Source organism: Sitophilus oryzae, unplaced genomic scaffold (genome assembly GCF_002938485.1).
Source record: "Sitophilus oryzae breed Bouriz unplaced genomic scaffold, Soryzae_2.0 scaffold_1440_pilon_pilon, whole genome shotgun sequence".
Lineage (NCBI taxonomy): Eukaryota > Metazoa > Arthropoda > Insecta > Coleoptera > Curculionidae > Sitophilus > Sitophilus oryzae.
This window is the reverse complement of record NW_022146105.1, coordinates 5185787-5207020: the sequence shown is the minus strand read 5'-3', so window position 1 is coordinate 5207020 and position 21234 is coordinate 5185787. Positions and strand designations below refer to the sequence as shown.

At 30.9% G+C, this 21234-nt stretch overlaps 1 protein-coding gene across 2 annotated transcripts in view; it reads right to left on the bottom strand.

Moving 5' to 3' along the window:
- Window positions 1-14292: 14292 nt before the first annotated feature.
- Window positions 14293-21234, bottom strand: part of LOC115876903 (protein eva-1 homolog C-like) — a 54496-nt gene continuing 47554 nt past the window's right edge. For both annotated transcript variants that reach the window (XM_030892946.1, XM_030892947.1), the window contains exons 5-8: window positions 18970-19113; window positions 17004-17225; window positions 16763-16947; window positions 14293-14848 (exon numbers count right to left, since the gene is read on the bottom strand). In XM_030892946.1, coding sequence (XP_030748806.1) covers window positions 14615-14848; window positions 16763-16947; window positions 17004-17225; window positions 18970-19113 — 785 coding nt within the window. In that variant the 3' untranslated portion in view covers window positions 14293-14614. The remainder of the gene's footprint in view (window positions 14849-16762; window positions 16948-17003; window positions 17226-18969; window positions 19114-21234) is intronic.

Genomic DNA, 21234 nt, shown 5'->3' with positions numbered 1-21234 from the left:
AACTATTGATCCTATATCTACTGCATTCTAATTCGAAAAGTTTATAAATACACTCAGATGCAAAAAAACGCAACAGAAAATTTTTTAATTAAGTTTAAAATGCTACATTTCTTTTATTTTTGGCAAACTTTATATAGATATACTAGCGTGTACCCGCGACTTCGTTCGCGTCGAATTGTAATCTGTAATGGTGATGATAAAGCAAAGCAAGCATTTCCATTAATATACAAACTGGATAAAATTTTCTCAGGTTTATGTCAGCATGAGAAAAAACAATATGGCGATATTATTTGGTAATATTTGAGGGGTAGTTTCATCTCGTTGGAATTTGACTTTCGAAAAATCCGTTTGCCAAAAATAAGCTTTTTACGTCAAGCAGTTTAAGCAGAATCGTGATTACTCAATGGTCATATTTTATGAAACACCCTGTATAAATTTATAAAAGATCTTAAAGTGTTTAAGAGTTTTTCCGAAAAACTCACCGGTTTTTTAATAAAAAATATTTTAATATTTGAGGGATAGTTTCACCCCCTTAGAATTCGAGTTTCGAAAAATCCCTTCTTATCGAACCTCTACACCCTAAAGTCAATCTGTTTTCCAAAAATCAGCTTTTTACGTCAAGCGCTTTAAGCAGGATCGTGATTAATCAATGACCAGATTTTTCGAAACACCCTGTATACATTTTTAAAAAATCTTAAAATATGTAAAAAAACAAAATAAAATATACGTGTTTAAGCGTTTTTTCGGAAACTTGACCGTTTTTTAAATAAAAAATATTGTAATATTTGAGGGGTGGTTTCACCCCCTTGGAACTGGAATTTTGAAAAATCCCTTCTTATCGAACCTCTACGCCCTAAACAACCTGTATGCCAAAATTGAGCTTCTTACGTTGAGTGGTTTGAGCAGGATCGTGATTAATCAGTGAGTCACAAGGATTTTATATATTAGTATAGATTATTCCGTAATAAACTCGTGAAAACGCTATTGGTTTTGTATCGATGTATCGTGTTGCGAGTATATAATTAAATTTCTGGTAATCTGGCCAATCAGAACGTCTCCATTATTTCTGAATCTTGATGTTTTCAAACCAGAATAACAGAACGTTTTCCTTTAATTAACTCTAGTTGTAAACTAATTTGCCTTCATTGTACAATAAAGCAATTATCTGCAATGCAAAATTGAATCTGAAGTCCGTTTCCGCTTGTACAGACTCGATAGATATTCGATAAATTACCTATCAAAAAAGTATTCTAACTACAATGTCCTAATGAAAAAAAAATATATTCTTTCTAACAAATATTATTGCTAATAAAGGTTGTAGTAAAGCTATTTGTATTTTTCCGTGAATTATTTGTCGGAAATGGGATAGGAAAATGTGTAGTATGTATAGAATAACAAAAAGAGAGGATTAGATGAGAGGAAAAACCTGTTATTTTTGGGAAACGTGAGTCCCTATATAATAACAATTTCCGCCAAAATGCCATTCGAAGCCGATAGTCTATAGGGCAGATTTCCTTTGGTTTCTGCCCTAATAGACTTTTATATGACAACTTCCCTCTAGACTGTATTTTAAAAAAGTTTCTATGTCCCGCAGAATAGAAATAGTTAAATTATATAGCGCAGTGGCGCATCTAGAGATTGAGTCTGGGAGGGGTAGTGTGAATATTCAAAAAAGTACTAAATTTCAATTAAATTTTTGCTGGAAGGTATTGTAACTGTGGAAAAAATCGACTTGGATTGGTTTGGATATTCTGTTTTAATTTGTATTATTAACTTTTTTGTAACAATTTTATTTTATACCAAATTTTATCTTATTAATTAATTTCTTTCTGGGAGGGGTAATTGTATAGGGCTTGTTTCTCTCTACAATTTCCTGTTTCACAATGTACCGTTTGTGTCCGGGAAGGGTTCATAGTTTCATAGTTGTCGATTTTCGAAAGAAATCCGTACATGTATATTATTTCGTATATTTTTCATTTTATTGATTTTATGGAAAGCACTGTTCATTAAAATGTTGTATCCTATGTTATAGGGCTTGTTTCTCTCTACAATTTCCTGTTTCACAATGTACCGTTTGTGTCGGGGAAGGGATCATAGTTTCATTGTTGTCGATTTTCGAAAGAAATCAGTACATGTGTATTATTTCGTATATTTTTCATTTTATTGATTTTATGGAAAGCACTGTTCATTAAAATGTTGTATCCTATGTTATAGGGCTTGTTTCTCTCTACAATTTCCTGTTTCACAATGTACCGTTTGTGTCCGGGAAGGGTTCATAGTTTCGTAGTTGTCGATTTTCGAAAGAAATCCATACATGTATATTATTTCGTATATTTTTCATTTTATTGATTTTATGGAAAGCACTGTTCATTAAAATGTTGTATCCTATGTTATAGGGCTTGTTTCTCTCTACAATTTCCTGTTTCACAATGTACCGTTTGTGTCGGGAAGGGATCATAGTTTCATCGTTGTCGATTTTCGAAAGAAATCAGTACATGTATATTATTTCGTATATTTTTCATTTTATTGATTTTATGGAAAGAACTGTTCATTAAAATGTTGTATCCTACGTTATAGGGATTGTTTCTCTCTACAATTTCCTGTTTCACAATGTACCGTTTGTGTCGGTGACGGGATCATAGTTTCATAGTTGTCGATTTTCGAAATAAATCAGTACATGTATATTATTTCGTATATTATTCATGTTATTGATTTTATGGAAAGCACTGTTCATTAAAATGTTGTATCCTATGTTATAGGGCTCGTTTCTCTCTACAATTTCCTGTCTCACAATGTACCGTTTGTGTCCGGGAAGGGTTCATAGTTTCATAGTTGTCGATTTTCGAAAGTAATAATTAAAATAAATTAATTTCTTTCCGGGAGGGGTAATTACCCCCATTACCCCTCCCGTATATGCGCCCCTGATATAGCGGCTGTAGTTTTGAAAATGTATTCCATGGAATTCTTGTACTTCAATCGAAGTTCTCTTGCGCTAAAACAAATTAATTTAAGTTTGATTCATTGTTGATAAATAATGCCAGATGAATCACTCCCGGTTGAAGGTTCATGTTTAATTTATTGTCGTAAAGCACTTGCAACAATGCTTTTTACGGTCCAAGACATCTGTCATTTGTTTAATTAAGAAGCGTAAATAAAGCATTAAATTGGGGATTTTAAGAAACGGCAAAGTTAAATATTCCGAATGATTTTTCCTTAATTTACGTTTGCTGTAGACCATTTCTCATTGAAGCTTAAAAGTTTCAGAAAATATTTTTGCAGGGAACGCTTTTTCGTTAGACTGTCACATTTTTTTTCGGTGCCGAAAAAGTAGAGTAAAAACTTTTCAAATTTCCTTATTAATGACAGAGATAGTCGATAAAATATTTTGACATGCGTGAGTTGTGGACTTCTAAATCCTTTTTATACCTGATTAATTTCATTTTCATCTTATCAAATCTCTGTAATATTATATAAGAAAATTTAAAAACTACACTATGTGTACGTGTTATAGTTAGGTTTTGATAGTTTATACAGGGTGAATTTCCTACGATGTTCTCTATGGGTATCTCGGAAACTACTGGAGATAGAGAGTCGGTTAAATGGGGAAAGAATTGCAGTTTTATAGGGTCATAAATATGCTCCTTTCAGATTTTTGAAAAAGTTCATGGCTTACTAGATATTTCGAAAAAAACAAATTTCGGCTATTTTAAAAATTGTCCCTAACTCCATTATAAGCTGTTTTAGACAAAAAGTTTTCAGATAAAAGTTGTAGATAATCACATCCCTAATGAGACTGTGCCTTCCGTTTTCTTCTAAAACCTGTCATTTTTGACATATGACAAAAACATATATTCTTTTAAATGGAAACCATACTTAGCCATGACTTCATAAAAAGCGCCATTTTTTAAGTTTTTCAGCGATATAAGCTAAAATATATTTTCTTCGAAAAATTACTGAGTTATAGCCAATTCTTATAATTTTTAAACAATTTCACTTAGTTAGCCATGGAAACAAGTTTAATCGTCTTTGCTCTCGGAAATGTGAAGCTGTCACATCCAAACTTTGTAAATTAAAATAAGCAAAAATTGTAAAAATTAATTTTTCAAATGTAGAAAAGCGTGTAGGATCATTGGTTCAACTTTTCTTGACCATACATTTTCGAGGATACGTTAAACGGTAAATGTTACGTTTTTTAGAGAACGGCTTTCAAGACATGTTAGAAAAGTTACATTTAGTTATAGCCAATTCTGATCTTTCTTGATTAATTTCAATTGGATTGCATGGTATTCTTATTCTATTATGATTTATAAAACTTATAAAAAGTTAGAATATATTACTAAACGGTTTCTTACAATTTACATTACATAAACTAAAACTTAAAAAATAATATCACTGCATACACTTTAAGTTATTTTAGAAAATCTGCCATTGTTTTGAGTTGCATCTTTTTAAAACTGAATTACTAACTATTCTCATAGAACCTCGTACCGCCACTTCGAGTGCCTCTCTTAATTCACAAATTCTTTTGTAAACCTTATTGTTAACCATACCGTATAAAAAAAATCTAAAATGGATAAGTCAGGTGATCGAGGAGGCCCATGCAATTAGTCCACCTCTTTCTATTCCTGAGTTTGCATAATTATGATGTAAATAATTTTTAACATTTCTTTTATTATGAGGGGGGGGTCGTAATAAAAGTCATGTTGGAACCACTCTATTGATGCGTGAGTATCTACACGCTTTTCTTCATTTGAAAAATTCATATTTACAATTTTTGTTTATTTTAGTTTACAAAGTTTGAATGTGACAGCTTCACATTTCCGAGAGCAAAGACGATTAAACTTGTTTCCATGGCTAACTAAGTGAAATTGTTTAAAAATGATAAGAATTGGCTATAACTCTGTAATTTTTCGAAGAAAACATATTATAGCTTATATCGCTGAAAAGCTTAAAAAATGGCGCTTTTTATGAAGTCATGGCCAACTATGGTTTCCATTTAAAGAAACATATGTTTGTGTCATATGTCGAAAATGACAGGCTTTGGAAGAAAACGGAGGGCACAGTCTCATAAAGGATGTAATTATCTACAATTTTTATCTGAAAACTTTTTGTATAAAATAGCTTATAATGGAGTTAGGGACAATTTTTAAATTAGCCGAAATTTGTATTTTTCGAAATATCTAGTAAGGCATGAACTTTTTCAAAAATCTGAAAGGCGCATATTTATGACCCCACAAAACTGCAATTCTTTCCCCATTTAACCGACTCTCTATCTCCAGTAGTTTCCGAGATACCCATAGAGAACATCGTAGGAAACTCACCCTGTATATTTTTTGTGTGAATGATGGACATATGCTATCCACTTTGAAGTATCCTAGTATTCTATTGAGATTCTGTAGGAAAAATGGGGAACCACCTCATCACTAAATGTGCTGTTTCATTCTAATGTCGTTTTATACAGGGTGTTACAAAAACATATGCCATCTTTCGTAGAGAGATTCCTCATGTGAAAATACGATTTATTTTTCATATCAACATAGGTCCGATTCTGCTTTGTTTCGTAGCTACAGGGTGTTAAAGTCTTAATATTTTTTCGATTTATTATAATTTTCTTCCAAGTAATTTTATTGATTCGAATGGAATTTTGAGGGTAAAAGTTACTATATATGCGACATATTTTAAAGCTAAAAACGTGTCGACCAGGGACGTACATATGGGTTATCATTGGAATATTTTTCTAAAAAAAGCATATACGCCCCTGACTTTTTTTCTCTTGTTATACTCGAAATAGTGTAAGTAGTTTAATGCCGATTAAATGTCTCTTGATATTTTGTCGATTTCGGCCTCCTTGATGAGATAAATGCAATTTTATTAATTTGCCTTGATCCAAGTCTATTGCAACCTTTAAAAAAATTTAATATAATTAACTTGCAAAAGTTTTAAATAAGTACTTTTTGATTTCTCATCAAAAAATATGAAAAACTGTTCCTATGAACATGGATATAGAAATGTACAGTTCTAGAGTTACAGGATGTTAAAATTTTTCAAATTAGGTTTTTTGTAATTATCTGAAATACCATTATTTTTTTATTTGAAATTGGTAGGCTGGACTAATAGTAACAATAACTAATAGTAATAATATTTAATAATAAATTAGGTTAAATATGTAACTTATTAATTCTATTTTTATTTTAATTTTATTAATTGTAATTAATAAAATTGTGTCTCATCAAGGACGCTGAATTCGACAAAATATCAAGAGATAACTTTTAATTGGCATTAAACGGCCTACACAATTTTGATATCAAAAGAAAAAAGGGAGTGGCGCACACGTTTTTTTTTTGAAAAATATTCCAGTTATAACCCATATGCACGTCCCTGGTGAATATGTTTACCATTAAAAGGCTCAAGTTTCGTTTAGCCGAAATCAGTTATATAGAATATCGGTTTATAGGATGATTCTACACAAGAAAACTAGCACTACATAATTTGATTTTTGCCGCGGAAATTCTTTGTTTTTGAGTAAACTCGAATTTTTAATTTTTCTATTATTAACTAAAATTTAAAACTTTACGGTGTTTTTAATAGTTTTTTCATTATAGAATGACGTAAAAACATTTAATATAACGATGTGATCAATTTTTATTCGAAAATATATTTTTATCACAATAATTTTCATTGATTTTTCCGGGTTTAGAAGTGCCGAAATGTGATAGGAAGATAAAAACTACATATTTTTGTTTGATTAATAATTTGCTATAACTTTTCTATATAACTATTTCCGCGGAAATCTATCATAAGGGCGGTGTAATGGAAAATCTTCAATATTAAGTTTTCCATAGTATTCTCAACTATTTTGCATACTTTCGGTTTGGTTTTAGTTGGTTTGGTTTAGTTGTCGTTTTTATGCTTTATTGACAATTGTTTTTAAATTTTCGCATTTGTTGACCATAGCGATATTAAGTTGATAAGAATAGATAATATTCATTGATCTGTGTCAAAGGTCGGGAAGAAGATCACTGCATAGTGGTGAAACAAGGCATTTCCGCGGATTTTCATTTTTGTATCGGTGCTTAAAAATAAGTCTACAATATAAAATAATATTAGTTTTTTATATATCTCATTTCGTTACTTGTGAACCATATTCAAAAAAATGGCAACAGCGCATTTCCGCGGAATTTCATTTTCGTATTAGTATTTACAAAGACGTCTAAAATATGAAATAACATTAATTTTTCATGTATGTCATTTCGTTACTTTTAAACCGCATTCAAAAAATGGTGACGCGTTTCCGCGGCAAAATTTTTTCAGTAATATACTGCCTAAGGTACCTAAATGACAAAAAAATTGTTTTTTCTTTTTTAACAGATTTCGGCTAAACGAAACTTGACCCCATTAAAATATGTAGTACTTATAGTAACTTTTACCCTCAATTCGCTCCAACCTAACACCCTGTAGATACGAAACAAAGCAGAATCGAACCTGTTATATGAGAAATAAATCTTATTTTTACGTGAGGAATTTCCCCATGAGAGATGGCACAAGTTTTTTGAAACACCCTGTATAAAATCGAACGAATATGTTGTGGGGAGAAGATTTCTCTAAAATTGCGTTCGTTCGATGAAGTACAGCTATAAATAACTAAACTAATAGATAGGAGATAAGTGCGTCTCCGACTGAAAAAAGATCATGCCTGTGTATTTCGCCTGCAAAACAAATTTGCAGCTTGACATTTATCATGTTATCACTTGTGCAAACTAAAACGAATTCTCGTGAGGCAGGCGCTAGTCGAAAACCTCGATAACCGCAACTTCGCTTTTGTTTCAAACTGAGATTTCGCAAAGTACAGAACCCGGGGAATTTTAGCCGAAAATAATTTCAGTTTTACGATTTAACTCTCCAAGAGAATGCTTCAAACCACTTCATTGAACGGACAATACAAGGGTCACGTTGAGATATCGCTATATCGATATGCACTCAGATGTGAGATATACACTGAGATCATCACAAAAAAAAACGCAACGGAATAAAGTTTCGTTAAATTTAAAGTGTTTGTTCTTCTGTTTTTAGTCAGTTTTTCTATTTATATAAACTTTTTTGCAAATTGTATATGAATAACGGATGCGCCTCAAAAGTGGCTCACCTCTACAACTTTTTTATTTTTTTACATAAAAAAACGAAATTTTTATGTTAGTATATGACATAAATTAGTATTGATTGACGTCTTCACTTGTTTTTGGTCATTTCCTGTTTCACCGGAAATGACTACAACTTTTGATTTTTGAATGATATCCCCGGTATTTTTTTACTTTGTTCGATAAAAAATGACACTCTGAATAGAATGACATATCACATGTCAAGTTTTGACATTTTCGCATATGGTTTATTTTGGTTTGGTTTGGTTGTAGCGGTACATGCGGTTCATAACGACAATTTAATTCGAAATACCATGTGTGTGGTACCAAATTATTCGAAAAAAAAATGTTTTTTCCAAATATGCTAATGAGCCACTCTTGAAAAAATTGAGATATGATTATAAATACGATTTGGGCATCTTTTGACCGACCAAGCAAGGCACGAAAAATATTAGACGATCAAACCTATTCTTCCAAGGCTCCTTGATTAAAAATTAGTGTTTTTAACACAGTCATGGCACTCTAGATTGAATTTTAAAATACAATTTCTTTAAGCAAAAATGTCAAAAGTTGACATATGATATGTCATTCTATTTAGAATGTCGTTTTCTATCGAATAAAGTAAAAATATACCAAGGATGCTATTTAAAAATCAAAAGTTGTAGTAATTTCCGGTGAAACAGGAAGTGACCATAAACAATTGATTACGTCAATCAATCCTAATTTATGTCAAAAATTAAAAAGTTATATGGGTGAGCCACTTTTGAGATGCACCCGGTATATCTAATTTCATTGGTAAACTCAGTTTTTTAAACTTTTGTATGTGGCTTATTATACAGGGTTAATCAAAAGTTGTTTTTTTATCTTAACACCCTGTGCAATAATTTCGTGAGTATTTTTTTTAAACAAGCCACCTCGTCATATTCCAAAAAATATCAAAAAACAAAGATAATTGAAAATATTGCAAATTGCTGGCGGTAATTTCATTTCGCTCTTAAAAATTAGCCAAGGCATGTGTATATATCAAACAAAAAACAACATGCTCACGAGTCATGGTTCTGAGTGAAAAATAAAGTTTCAAGAAACTAGAGTGTATATTCGTTTGTACTCCCTCTTAATAAAATTGAGAAATACACGGACAAAAAAGGCCAAAAAGTGATTTGACCTCAAGCTTTTTAATAGAAACCAGTGCTAAAATCGGTGTTTTTTAAATGCATTAGATATTCAATCTTTTATGAAAAAATCTTTAGTGGTTTTCCTCTTGCTTGCTCCTTTGTGAGGCGGTAATTTTATTTCAGGCGGCTATGAGAAATAAGGCTATTTGCATTTAAAATATTTCAGTACATTTTTAAAAGTTGTTGCTCAATGAAGAATATTAATAGTAATAGCTCGGGGAAATATTGTATAAAAGCAGACCAAAACGCAAGGTCTCGAAAATTCTATAGATCAAACTTTAACAGTTTACTGTAAGGCTAAGAATAAGAAAATTTTGTAAAAGTTAGTAGGAAAATAATTAATATTTTAAAAGAAAACCTCGTTTTCATGAAAGGAAAACAAATATTTATACAAACATTTGGTAATATTTTGCTGCGTAAACATTCACTTGAAAAATGAAATCTTTGCATATCCAGACTAATCCAGCAAGCAATTTTCGCAAAAGGAGAAATTTTAAGCTGGATTAATTCTTGTTTAAACCGAACCAATTCGAGGATAAAGCTGTCGATGTTCACAACATTTGTCTAAGACAAACATCCAAAATCTTTATTATAAATTGAAGCAGGTTTGCGAAAATTAAATTTTAATTTTAGGTAAAACACTCATTTATTACGACCTGGAAATATTTTAAAATTTATTATTTTATTCTTTCACATACATTTTTATTCGTTTTTTAGGTACTAGCACCACACTGACTCTAATTCTAACGCATTTGAAGAATAGATTTGCGAGTATACAGGATGGTCCGTATTCTGCAAATAAATATAAGTAAAAAAGTTCCTATAAATGCATGTCCTATATGCTTAGTTTCGGAGATACAGGGTGTAGAAGTTTCATTTTTATTTCGATTTTTTCCAAATAATTTCTGCAGTAACGTCAATATTTGGATGAAGATTGATCTAGGAGTTTTTCGACATGAGCAATTTGATTTTGATGCCAATATGACTCGAATTCGTAGGGAGCGCCACCTACATATATTTTAACTGTTTTGAAGAGTAATAACTTTTTGTTCGTGCCTGTATAAAACTACTGAGTAAAAAATATACATTTACGACGTTTATTACGCAAAAAAGTGTTCTTGGTAAAAATAGCTACGAGTAATGGTTCTCGAGATATTTGGAATCGAAATTATCAATACCCGTAATTATTGACAAAAATTAAATATTTTAGATAAATTATAACTATTAGACTGAAATAATAAATTTGAAATGTTTTTGTGCCAAAAGTTTAACAGAAACTGTTTTATAATAATTTTTTCCAAGAAAAATTTATTAGTAATTTAAAAAAATATATATATCTCAACCATGTTTATTTGTATCGACTATTTTTATTCTAAATATCTTGGGAACGGTTGCCCATAGCAATTTTTACTATTTTTACCAAGAGCCGTTTATTACGTAAAAAATGACGGAAATGTATATTTTTTCACTCAGTAGTTTTATACAGGTACGAACGAAAAGTTTTTACTCCTAAAGCAGTTAAAACACAATATGTAGTTGGCGCCCCCCTACAAAAAGAAGTCATATTGACGAAATCAAATTTACATATCAAAAAATACCCAAACACCAATTTTTATCCAAATATCGACCATAGTAGCATACCATAGCATTTTAAGACATACATTTATACGAACTTATATTTATCTGCAGAATATGCTGCCGAAGTTTCCGGAATACAATTCCGCCCACCCTGTAGATTGGATATTATTACTGACTTCATTGGTAAATATTTTTTCTTCGTGGTCAAGGAGATGTAACTTTCGTAAATTAATTCTTTGGATTTGGTTGGCGCTTCCTTAAAATAAATTGTCGGCATTCTACAACACCCCGTAATCAATACTCTCTCAACTCTCTCCAGCTTAATCCGCCGGTTTTAATGAGCTGGAGTATGATAGTAAATTATCGGCTAAAAAGTTTTCCATAGTATTACATAATCGAGTCTCCAGTTCGCCTGGTACACCGCCAACATCTTCTTAAGCCTACAGTAATTGTTTTCCAGGATTCAATCTAAAATACGTTATTAATTGATATGTAAATAACCCAAAAAATCAATATCGGTATTTTGTTTCCATGAAACATTTTTTTTTAATATACAGGGAGGTCCTTAAGAGATATTTTTGACGTTAAAAATCACGTAAATGAATATTTTTGCATCCGGTGGTTTTATACAGGCACGGACGAAAAGTTATTACTCTTAAAAACAGTTAAAACACATTTAGGTGGCGCCCCCTACAAACAGGAATCATATTGACATCAAAATCAAATTTGTCATGGCAAAAAACTCTCAAACACCAATTTTCATCTAAATATTGATATTACTTCAGAAATTATTTGGAAAAAATCGAAATAAAAATGAACTTCTACACCCTGTACCTCCGAAACTAAGGATTTTAGGACATACATTTATACGAACTTTTTTATTTATTTTTATCTGCAGAATAAGCTGCCGAAGTTTCCGGAATACAGTTCGGACCACCCTGTATATTAAGTAGCAGTTATATTGATATCAAAATCAAATTTCTTATGTCAAAAAACTACCAGACCAATTTTCATTCAATTATTTACTACGTTAGGTCTAAAGTTATTTGGAAATAAATAAAATTTCCACACCTATTTTCAAAACTAAGCATTTTAGGACATTTATACTAGCGATGAGAACTATCGAATGAATTAGACTATCGAATGGTTCCTGAATGAATGATTTCTACTATCGAATAGTTTTATTCGAATAAAATCATTCATTCATTTGTATACTAAAGCATATGTGACAACCTCGCCGTGCGACTAAATGGTTATCGTTGCGCCACGAGCCACTATCGAATGCTTTTGATAAATGAAATTTAATATTTAGTATTCGTTTGATTTTTGTGTGCGTCAGTGCATTATTAGTTTTTCCAAATTTTTGTAACTTCGCCTTGTAAATACTATGCTATTTTTGCGTTTATTAAAATATTTAAAATACTAAAATAGTAGTTTTTTTTTAATTGACGATTGTGTGCGAAGTGGTCAAAATTTTTCCGAAAATTTGTGTGATTTTCCGTAGCCCGATCTTTCAATTATTTAATTATATATGGTATATTATGGTTAGGTTAGATTGCATTTTTTTAATGGGAAATTTTGAGAAGTAGCAATTTTTAAGAGAGATGAGATGAACTTTAAAAATACATATTTGTATTTTAAATGTTTTAATAATATGAATTAGTTGAACTTAATAATCATATTTAAGTAATGTGGTTAAGTAAAAGGTTATCGAACTCAAATTTTGGGGTGATAAAATTAAATTGAAAGTTTTACACGTGTCAATTTTAAAAAAAAGTTAACAATGTTTGTATTTTGTTTATGCTAATTCACTTACATGTAGTTTTTTGCGAAGAAATATTTCATTTATTTTTTAAAGTAAATACCAGTAAAAGTAAATATTATTTTTAAATAGTAATATAAAGTAATAAAAAGTAGTATAAATAATTTTGATTTCTAATTTTTTATTTATATTTTCCTTCCATTACACTGCATGCTTAGAAAATTAATAAATGTTTATATTTCATGATTTTAAAATTTGTTGTTAATATAACAAATTATTTCTGTAATTATTATTATTTAATAAACCAACGTTGCCATTTAGAGACTATATTATTTTTAAATAGGATCTAATATAAATACTTTTGACTTCTATTTGTTGTTTATATTTTGCTACTACTTAAAAAAATGTTTATATTATTAAATGATTTTAAATTTTGTTGTTAATAGGTATAACAAATTTTTACTGCTATTATTATTTATAAAACCAGTCTTTGCTTAAAAACATTAAAAATCATTTTTCTACATCCAAAATAAAAAGTATTATTGCAGTGTAACAACAGAATATTAATAAAAAAATGCAAAACATATATAGATATACTATCCCTAACTAACTAATGCTAAAGAATAATATTCTTTGTTAATACCAACTAATACGAATATATGGCAACAGCGCCCTTCATAATGTATTTTCTGTGTAAATACTAGCACCTCAATAAAAAAAATAATGTGTCCTTATCATTATTTGACTCCGCAAAAAATCAAAGACGCCGGCTTCTTTCATAGCATGGCCACCGACCGCTGTCGGGTTTCTAGGAAAGAAACCTACGTCGCCGGACGACAACTAAAATCCAGTTTATATTTTATTAAAATCGATCCTGACCAATAAATGAATTTGATAAAAGAATGAATTTTATAAATGAATGGTTTTTGCTGCCGAATTACTAGAATACAATACTTCAAGGCAGATGACGCATCTATTCGATAATTTTTATTCGAATAGTTTTCGACGAATGTTTTCTTACTAGCTATCGAATTATTCGAATGAATTGCAACTATCGAATGTTTCGATAGTATTCATTCGATAGTTCCCACTACTAATTTATACAAACTATTTTATATATTTTGAGCTGCCGAAGTTTCCCGAATATAGTTCGGACCACCCTGTATATTTAAATAGGTCGTTTTTAAATTAATGTGCCTATCTACCCTAGAGATAGAACAGCTTCTATTAATTTTTACTGAATTCTAAACACTATACATATGTCATCACAAATACTACATTAGCACGTTCTTGTTAAAGGGTCGAAGCAATTTATTTTCAATTATTTCAGCTACGTTTATTAACCACGTAGATAATTTTCCACCTAATAATGTTAATTGATATTGATTTGATTTCCTACAGAACTTACCTTCTGTTATATGGCCAGAAAATTGGACCTTTAATCAAAATTACCGTATGGCTTATATCACGTCGACAACGAGAATATTTTTAGATTTTGTGTCATTAAAAAAAGTAAAAAATTTAATTTTGTTTCAGAATACTTACCTTTTGTTGTTTTCTGCACCACCATACTCAGGGAAAAAAGACGTTGCTCACACCTGACATAAGAATGAAAGAAAACAACGATTTTTTTACCTTCGATTTTATTAAAAAAATATAAACATCAATACATGCCCTCAAACGATTCTTTTAAATATTATTATTTACAAACTTCCGAAATATCACACGACCAAATAACAGCGATGCATTATTAAATAGATATATATATTTTCCCCTAATATATTCATTTTATTTCAATCGTATGATATTCTTAGATCTCCTAAACCACAACAACAATCTTATATTTATCTTTAACAAATTCAAAAACAATATGTGCGCTGTTCTTGGCACCCGAACGTGTTGTGACGTTTGTCCCTTGTCTCCGGAACGTTTCGAGGAACCATTTCGCCCCTCGACAGCCCAGGTCATCCGTAGTAGTACTGGCTGGTACCTGGGGCCCTCATCGTCTTGGCTGGCACAATATTTCCTTCCAAAATCGTGTTAGGATCTGCCGGGAAGGACTGGGAGTAAGGATGCATATGGCGTGGATATTCTGGGTACCTGACCACTTCCGCTATGGTACCCATGGGTACTGGGTGGATTGTTACAGAAGGTGTGGTCATTGGAAGCGTGGTTTGAAGATCTATGTCAACATCAACCTGGAAATTTGCAAAAAAATTTAAAGTAATTAAGCGGTCAATAAAAAATCGCTTTATACAAGGTGTTTCAAATAACCATGTGCCATCTCTCGTCGGGAGATTTCTCACGTAAAAATAAGATTTATTTTTCATATCAACATAGGTCCGATTCTGCTTTGTTTCGTAGCTACAGGGTATTAAAGTCTTAATATTTTATCGATTTATTTTAATTTTCTTCCAAGTACTTTTAGCGTTTCGAATAAAATTTTGAGGGTAAAAGTTACTATAAATATGACATATTTTAAAGCTAAAAAAGTGTCGACATATTCACCAGGGACGTGCATATGGGTTATCACTAGAATATTTTTCTAAAAAAAGCATGTACGCTACTGAAATTGCTTCTTGTTAGCAAAATAGTGTAAGCAGTTTAATGCCAATTAAAAGTTATCTCTTGATATTTCAAGCAATTTCAAATAAAAAAATAATGGTATTTAAGATACCTAATTAAAAAAATCCTAATTTTAAAAAGTTTTAACATGCTGTAACTCTAAAACTATGCATTTCCATACCCATGTTTATAGGAACGTTTTTTCAATTTTTGATGTGGAATCAATGAAAGCAAAATAAAAACACTAAATCACCACAATACACCAAAACACTTTTACTTTTACACTGGACGCGCGTTTCGCTAACCATGTTAGCATCATCAGCAGATGATTATAAACTTTTTTAAGCAGTTTATAATCATCTGCTGATGATGCTAACATGGTTAGCGAAACGCGCGTCCAGTGTAAAAGTAAAAGTGTTTTGGTGTATTGTGGTGATTTAGTGTTTTTATTTTGCTGTGTAACACCAAAGGTTCCAACCCTCAACTGGAATCAATGAGTACTTATTTAAAACTTTGGCAAGTTAATAATATTAAAAATTTTTAAAGGATGTATTGCTATTAGACTTGGATCAAGGCAAATTAATAAAATTGCGTTTATATCATCAAGGAGGCCAAAATCGACAAAATACCAAAAGACAACTTTTAATCGGCATTAAACTGCTTACACTATTTTGCTAACAAGAAAAAAAAAGTCAGCGGCGTGCATGCTTTTTTTCCCTGGTGAATATGTACACTTTTTTAGATTAAAATAAGTTGCATTTATAGTAACTTTTACCCTCAAAATTTAATTCGAAAGGCCAAAAGTACTTTACTTTAAAAGGAAAAAAATAAAAAAAAATCGAAAAAAATTAAAACATCCTGTAGCTACGAAACAAAGCAGAATCGGACATATGTTGATATGAAAAATAAATCTTATTTTTACGTAAGGAATCGCCCCATAATAGATGGCACATGTTTTTTGAAACACCCTGTATAAATAAATTAAAGATGCGTGTTATAATTAAGATTTCAGCGTGTTCTATGGGGGAATACGAAATTAAAATTCAAGAAATGTCTTAAACATAAATAAACCTCCTTTTCAATATTCATTTTTCATCGAGGTATAAAGGCCTTCGTTTGCTGAGCAGGCTTCTTCCCTACGTACTTTATTAAACGGAAGCTGATTCTGTCGTCCACATGGAACATGAATACCACATGCGTTAAAATAATAAGAAGGGAAAATCATGTTATAAACCCCAACCGAAAAACACCGTCGGAAGGGTTTTTATGAATCAATTTTTTCGTCGTCACTATAAAAATATGTTTTATGAAAATTTCTTTTCTTTAATCAAACAAAAAAAAATATTTAACTTATTCGAAAGCTGAGAATAATACGTACAATAAATCGATTAAGTTAATCTGAGGTTAGGGGAATCGAATAGGCAATATATTTAGCCGATAGAGAGTTCTACAAATGTTATCTGGTTAGCGTAGTACAGAGTAAAGACAATGCTATCATAACAGTATATTAGTTAGGGTCAAAGAGCAAACGTAAAGGACATACGCACCTCACTAATGTCATCGGTGAATCCATTGGCAAGAGTATGATCAGATATACTGGCCGTGTAGAATTTCGCTTCCCTTTGGTTTCGGTGTTTCTGGAATAAGAATCGGCCCACCAGAAAACTCAACAATAAAACAGTAGCGATCACTACGCTCACAACAAAAAATATAACGTAATTTTTGTGGATTTCTAAAAAAAATAGTTGTTTTACTTATTTTTTTGTTGTTTTTTTAATCGTATATTACCAAATTGGAGACCATAGAAATTTGTTGGTAGAAATCCAGCTTCGACGTTAGTAGTATTGTCATTTGAACTGTTTTCTACTAAGTTAGGACTAGCCGGTGATACTGCTGACTCACGGATATTCTCCCTTTCTATATCATAAACGTCATTATCTCTTTCGTCCTCAGGTGACTCGTCTGGTTCTAAAGGAGCATCGTACTGATCTTTAAGTACCCTCCTTGGTACTACAAAGACAGAAAAACAAATCAAATACAAAATAAAAAATATACAAGGTAAGACAATAAGTGCAAATATTTTCAGGGCTGGTAGATCTCGATAATAGAAACATATTTTCTCTTTACCGTTTTTCAAATAAATTCAAAATAATCGAGTTGTTTTATTTTGAAAATTTCAAAAAATTAATTATTTTTACTTAATTTTTGAGAACAACTTTTATTTACCACAAATTTAGGCTACTATCTATGTTGCCATATTATCAAGAAATAATGTCTTTTAAGTAAAAAGTAAAAAAATTTACAAAAAAAAATCCTCAAAAATTCCAAATTTTCAATTTTTTTTTCGCGAGAAAAAAACTCGTAATCGGGTTTCTTGAATCGAAATGTACTACACATGAAAATATTTGAACTTATGTAAGACTCACCCTGTACAGGGTGAGTCCTAAATAACTGCAAATATGTTCAGGACTGGTAAATTTCTATAAAAAAAACATATTTTCTCTTTACCGTTTTTCAAATGAGTCCAAAATAACCGAGACATTTTACATTTTGAGAACCGCTGGATCATTTCTGAGTTTCCTTTCTTGTGAATTTAGTCTACTACTTATGTTATCATATTATGAGGATATTATGTTTTTTTACTAAAAATTTTAAAAAAATCGAATTTTTTTCAAAAAATTCCGAATTTTCAAAATTTTTTTTCGCGAAAAAAATCTCATAGACTTTTTTTTGGGGTCGAGACTTGCACTTATTTAAGACTCACTCTGTATATTCAGTTTTAGTATTTTTTTTATTTGCAAAAGTTTAAATTTATTTGGACAATACTTCACACAAGATTTGAGAGAATTATGTATTCGAAAATAAATTATTCGTTATATCCTCATTATTAAAAGTATTTTCTTCCGTGCTTTTTAAAGTTGACTTTTAATAATGCCCAATTTAATATAACGTTCTAAAATTTTAGTTGACTATCTATGAAACGTGTTTATTAAATATTCTGAATTTTTTAAAAATTTCTAAGCAAAGTGCCGCCTCTCTATAGAATTTAATATTTTCAATTTAGGAAAAGTTATTAACCTCCGATAGGATCTTGTATTTTATACAGAAACGTTCGTCTTAGGCTAAAGTTTATGCCTCCATATTTTTTCACTAAAAATAACAGATTATGCCATGTTATAACCGGCCGCAAACAGTTTTTTTTCGTCGTTTGTTGTTTACCGGCTTTGCACACTTTCCATTTATCACTGCCAAAATCGCTTAGCTTTTTTCCCGCCGAACAACACTATTTACACATTTTTTACCCATCAAAGTCTTTTTACACTTCGTACGAGACCTAAAACGTATATTTTTGCTTATTTCGACAGACATTTCTACAATAATCATAAGTTAATCCATATATCATTTCACGCATTGCTGATTTCCTTCCGTCCAGGAAGTTATTTAAAAAAAACCTACTACGCCACAATTAATCTTGTTTCAGAATAAGATTAATAAATCGAGACAAATGTTTTCTGCGGATTCAATAGGCATTAATTACCAGCAAAATTAATTGGAGCAACTCCTGCTGCTTGCAACTACAATTGTTACCGCGTCCTATTCAAACACTATCTTACTAAACGTTAGTTCTGACTATTTGATGTAATATTAAGTAATCCTGATACCGGTGAAATTGAACAAGTTGCTCCATTTACATTTTACGAGGAAACGGACTAATTATTTATAGAGCGCAGTGGAAAATTTGCAATTTACTTACCGCATGTGTACGCAACCCTCAGGTACATCCTGGATTGAGGCTTGCAAGGGCTGCCAAACGTACTTACGTCGGCCGATATATCGCAATTTCTTTTCCCATGGCACAGATGCATCACAGTTTCCGTCGCATAACTTGCTAAACATGCTGGAAAACACATTTTAATTATAACAGAGATGAGCAAAACTGCGATTGCGATTTTTAAATCGCAGGCAGTTGCGGCTCGTGACCCGTGTGACTGGGTAGGCGATAAAATTTTAGTTGCATCTATTTTCTAACGCAGCGGCACAGTCAGCGTACACCAAGCCGTAGTGAATATTTTAATATACAAGACCACAAATATTAAAATAATATTGATTATTTCAACACACTTCCGTTTATTAACAGTATTTTTATGTATTGGCAACATTAATAGTAAATAATGTAATGTAATAAACCGCTTAAATTCGGCCAAGATTCTTGCCTACCCTGACGAGCAGCCACTGTCGCAGCGATTGTAACCTGCGATTGCGATTTTAATATTTAAATATTGTACTAGGTATACAGGGTGATTAGAACTGTATTCCGCAAACTTCAGCAGCATATTCTGCAGATAAAAATAAGTAAAAAAGTTCTTATGAATGTATGTCCTAAAATGCTTAGTTTCGCAGATACAGGGTGTAGAAGTTTCATTTTTATTTCGATATTTTCCAAATAATTTCTGAAGTAACGTCAATATTTGGATGAAAATTGGTATGTGGGAGTGGTTTGACATGAGAAAATTGATTTTGATGTCAATATGGCTCCTACTTGTAGAGGACGCCACCTACATATTTTTAACTGGTTTGAAGAGTAATAACTTTTCGATCGTACTTGTATAAAACTACTAAGTAAAATAATAAACATTTACGAGGTTTTTAACGTAAAAAAGGTCTCTTTATAAAAATCCCTACGAGTAATAGTTCTCGAGATATTTGAAATCGAAATTATCAATACCTGTCATAATTGACATAAATTAAACTAAATAGTTATTAGACTGAAATCATAAATTTGAAATGTTTTTGTGTCAAATCATCATCAATCATCATTTTTTCGAAGAAAATTTTATGATTAATTTAAAGAAATAAAAATTTCCCAAATTTATCATTTCAGTCAAATATAATAACTATCTACTCAACACGATTATTTTTTGTCAATAATAACATGTATTGGCTATTTCCGTTCTAAATACCTCGAGAACGGTTAATCGTAACGATTTTTACCAAGAGATATTTTTTACGTAAAAAATTACGGAAATATATGTGTTTTCACTCAATAGTTCTATACAGGTACGGACAAAAAGTTATTACTTTTCAAAACAGTTAAAACACATGTAGGTACTCAAGTACAAATAGGAGTCATAATGACATCAAAATTTCAAAAAACTACCAGGCATCAATTTTCATCCGAATATTAACGTTCCATCAGGAGTTTTTTTGTAAAATTTTTTAGTAAAAATAAAACTTCTACACCCTGTATGTCCAAAACTAAGCATTTTAGGACATACATTTATACCTACAAACTTTTTTAATTATTTTTATCTGCAGAAGTTTCCGGAATACAGTTCGGACCACCCTGTATAAGTGTCAGTGTATCTATAGCTTAACAGTTCAAAAGAGTTAATAATAATCAGTAGTTTAGTTTTTAAGTTTTTTTAACATCTGCAACACATTATAGGTATTAAAACTTTATATATGCTGCAAGTGATGCAAGATGGCTCACCCATCGCCCCTTCGTAAAGAATTCTTTTTCTAAATATGCCAAGGAACCTTTTGAAATTGCCTCGTACCATTTAAAATTAGATATGATTAGAAATACGACTTGGCCATCTTTTAACTGGCCAGGAGAAGACACGAAAAACAACAGACAATAGCAAGTTAAAATCGCTACGATAGAATCGCAGTTTACGAATTTTTGCCCATCTCTAATTACAACACTATGATCTGTGATCAGTAGATTATAAAAATTATGGTTTTATTTGAATTTAGAATTCTAGTTATCGTCACATAAGTTCTGTTGGGTCGTTTAAAACTTACTAATAAAAGTGTAATGGCAATGGCTTTACTCTAACGGGCAGAACTTATTAATTTAATACAGTTCGGACTTTTGAATGTTACTCGAATGGGATATTAAATTATACCAGAGCCCAATAATCCTAGCAGAATATAATTTCTGATCGAACTTTGCACCGTACAAAAAGAACATTGAGCTTAATGTTCGAAAAATAATTTATTTTTCTTACGAAAGCAA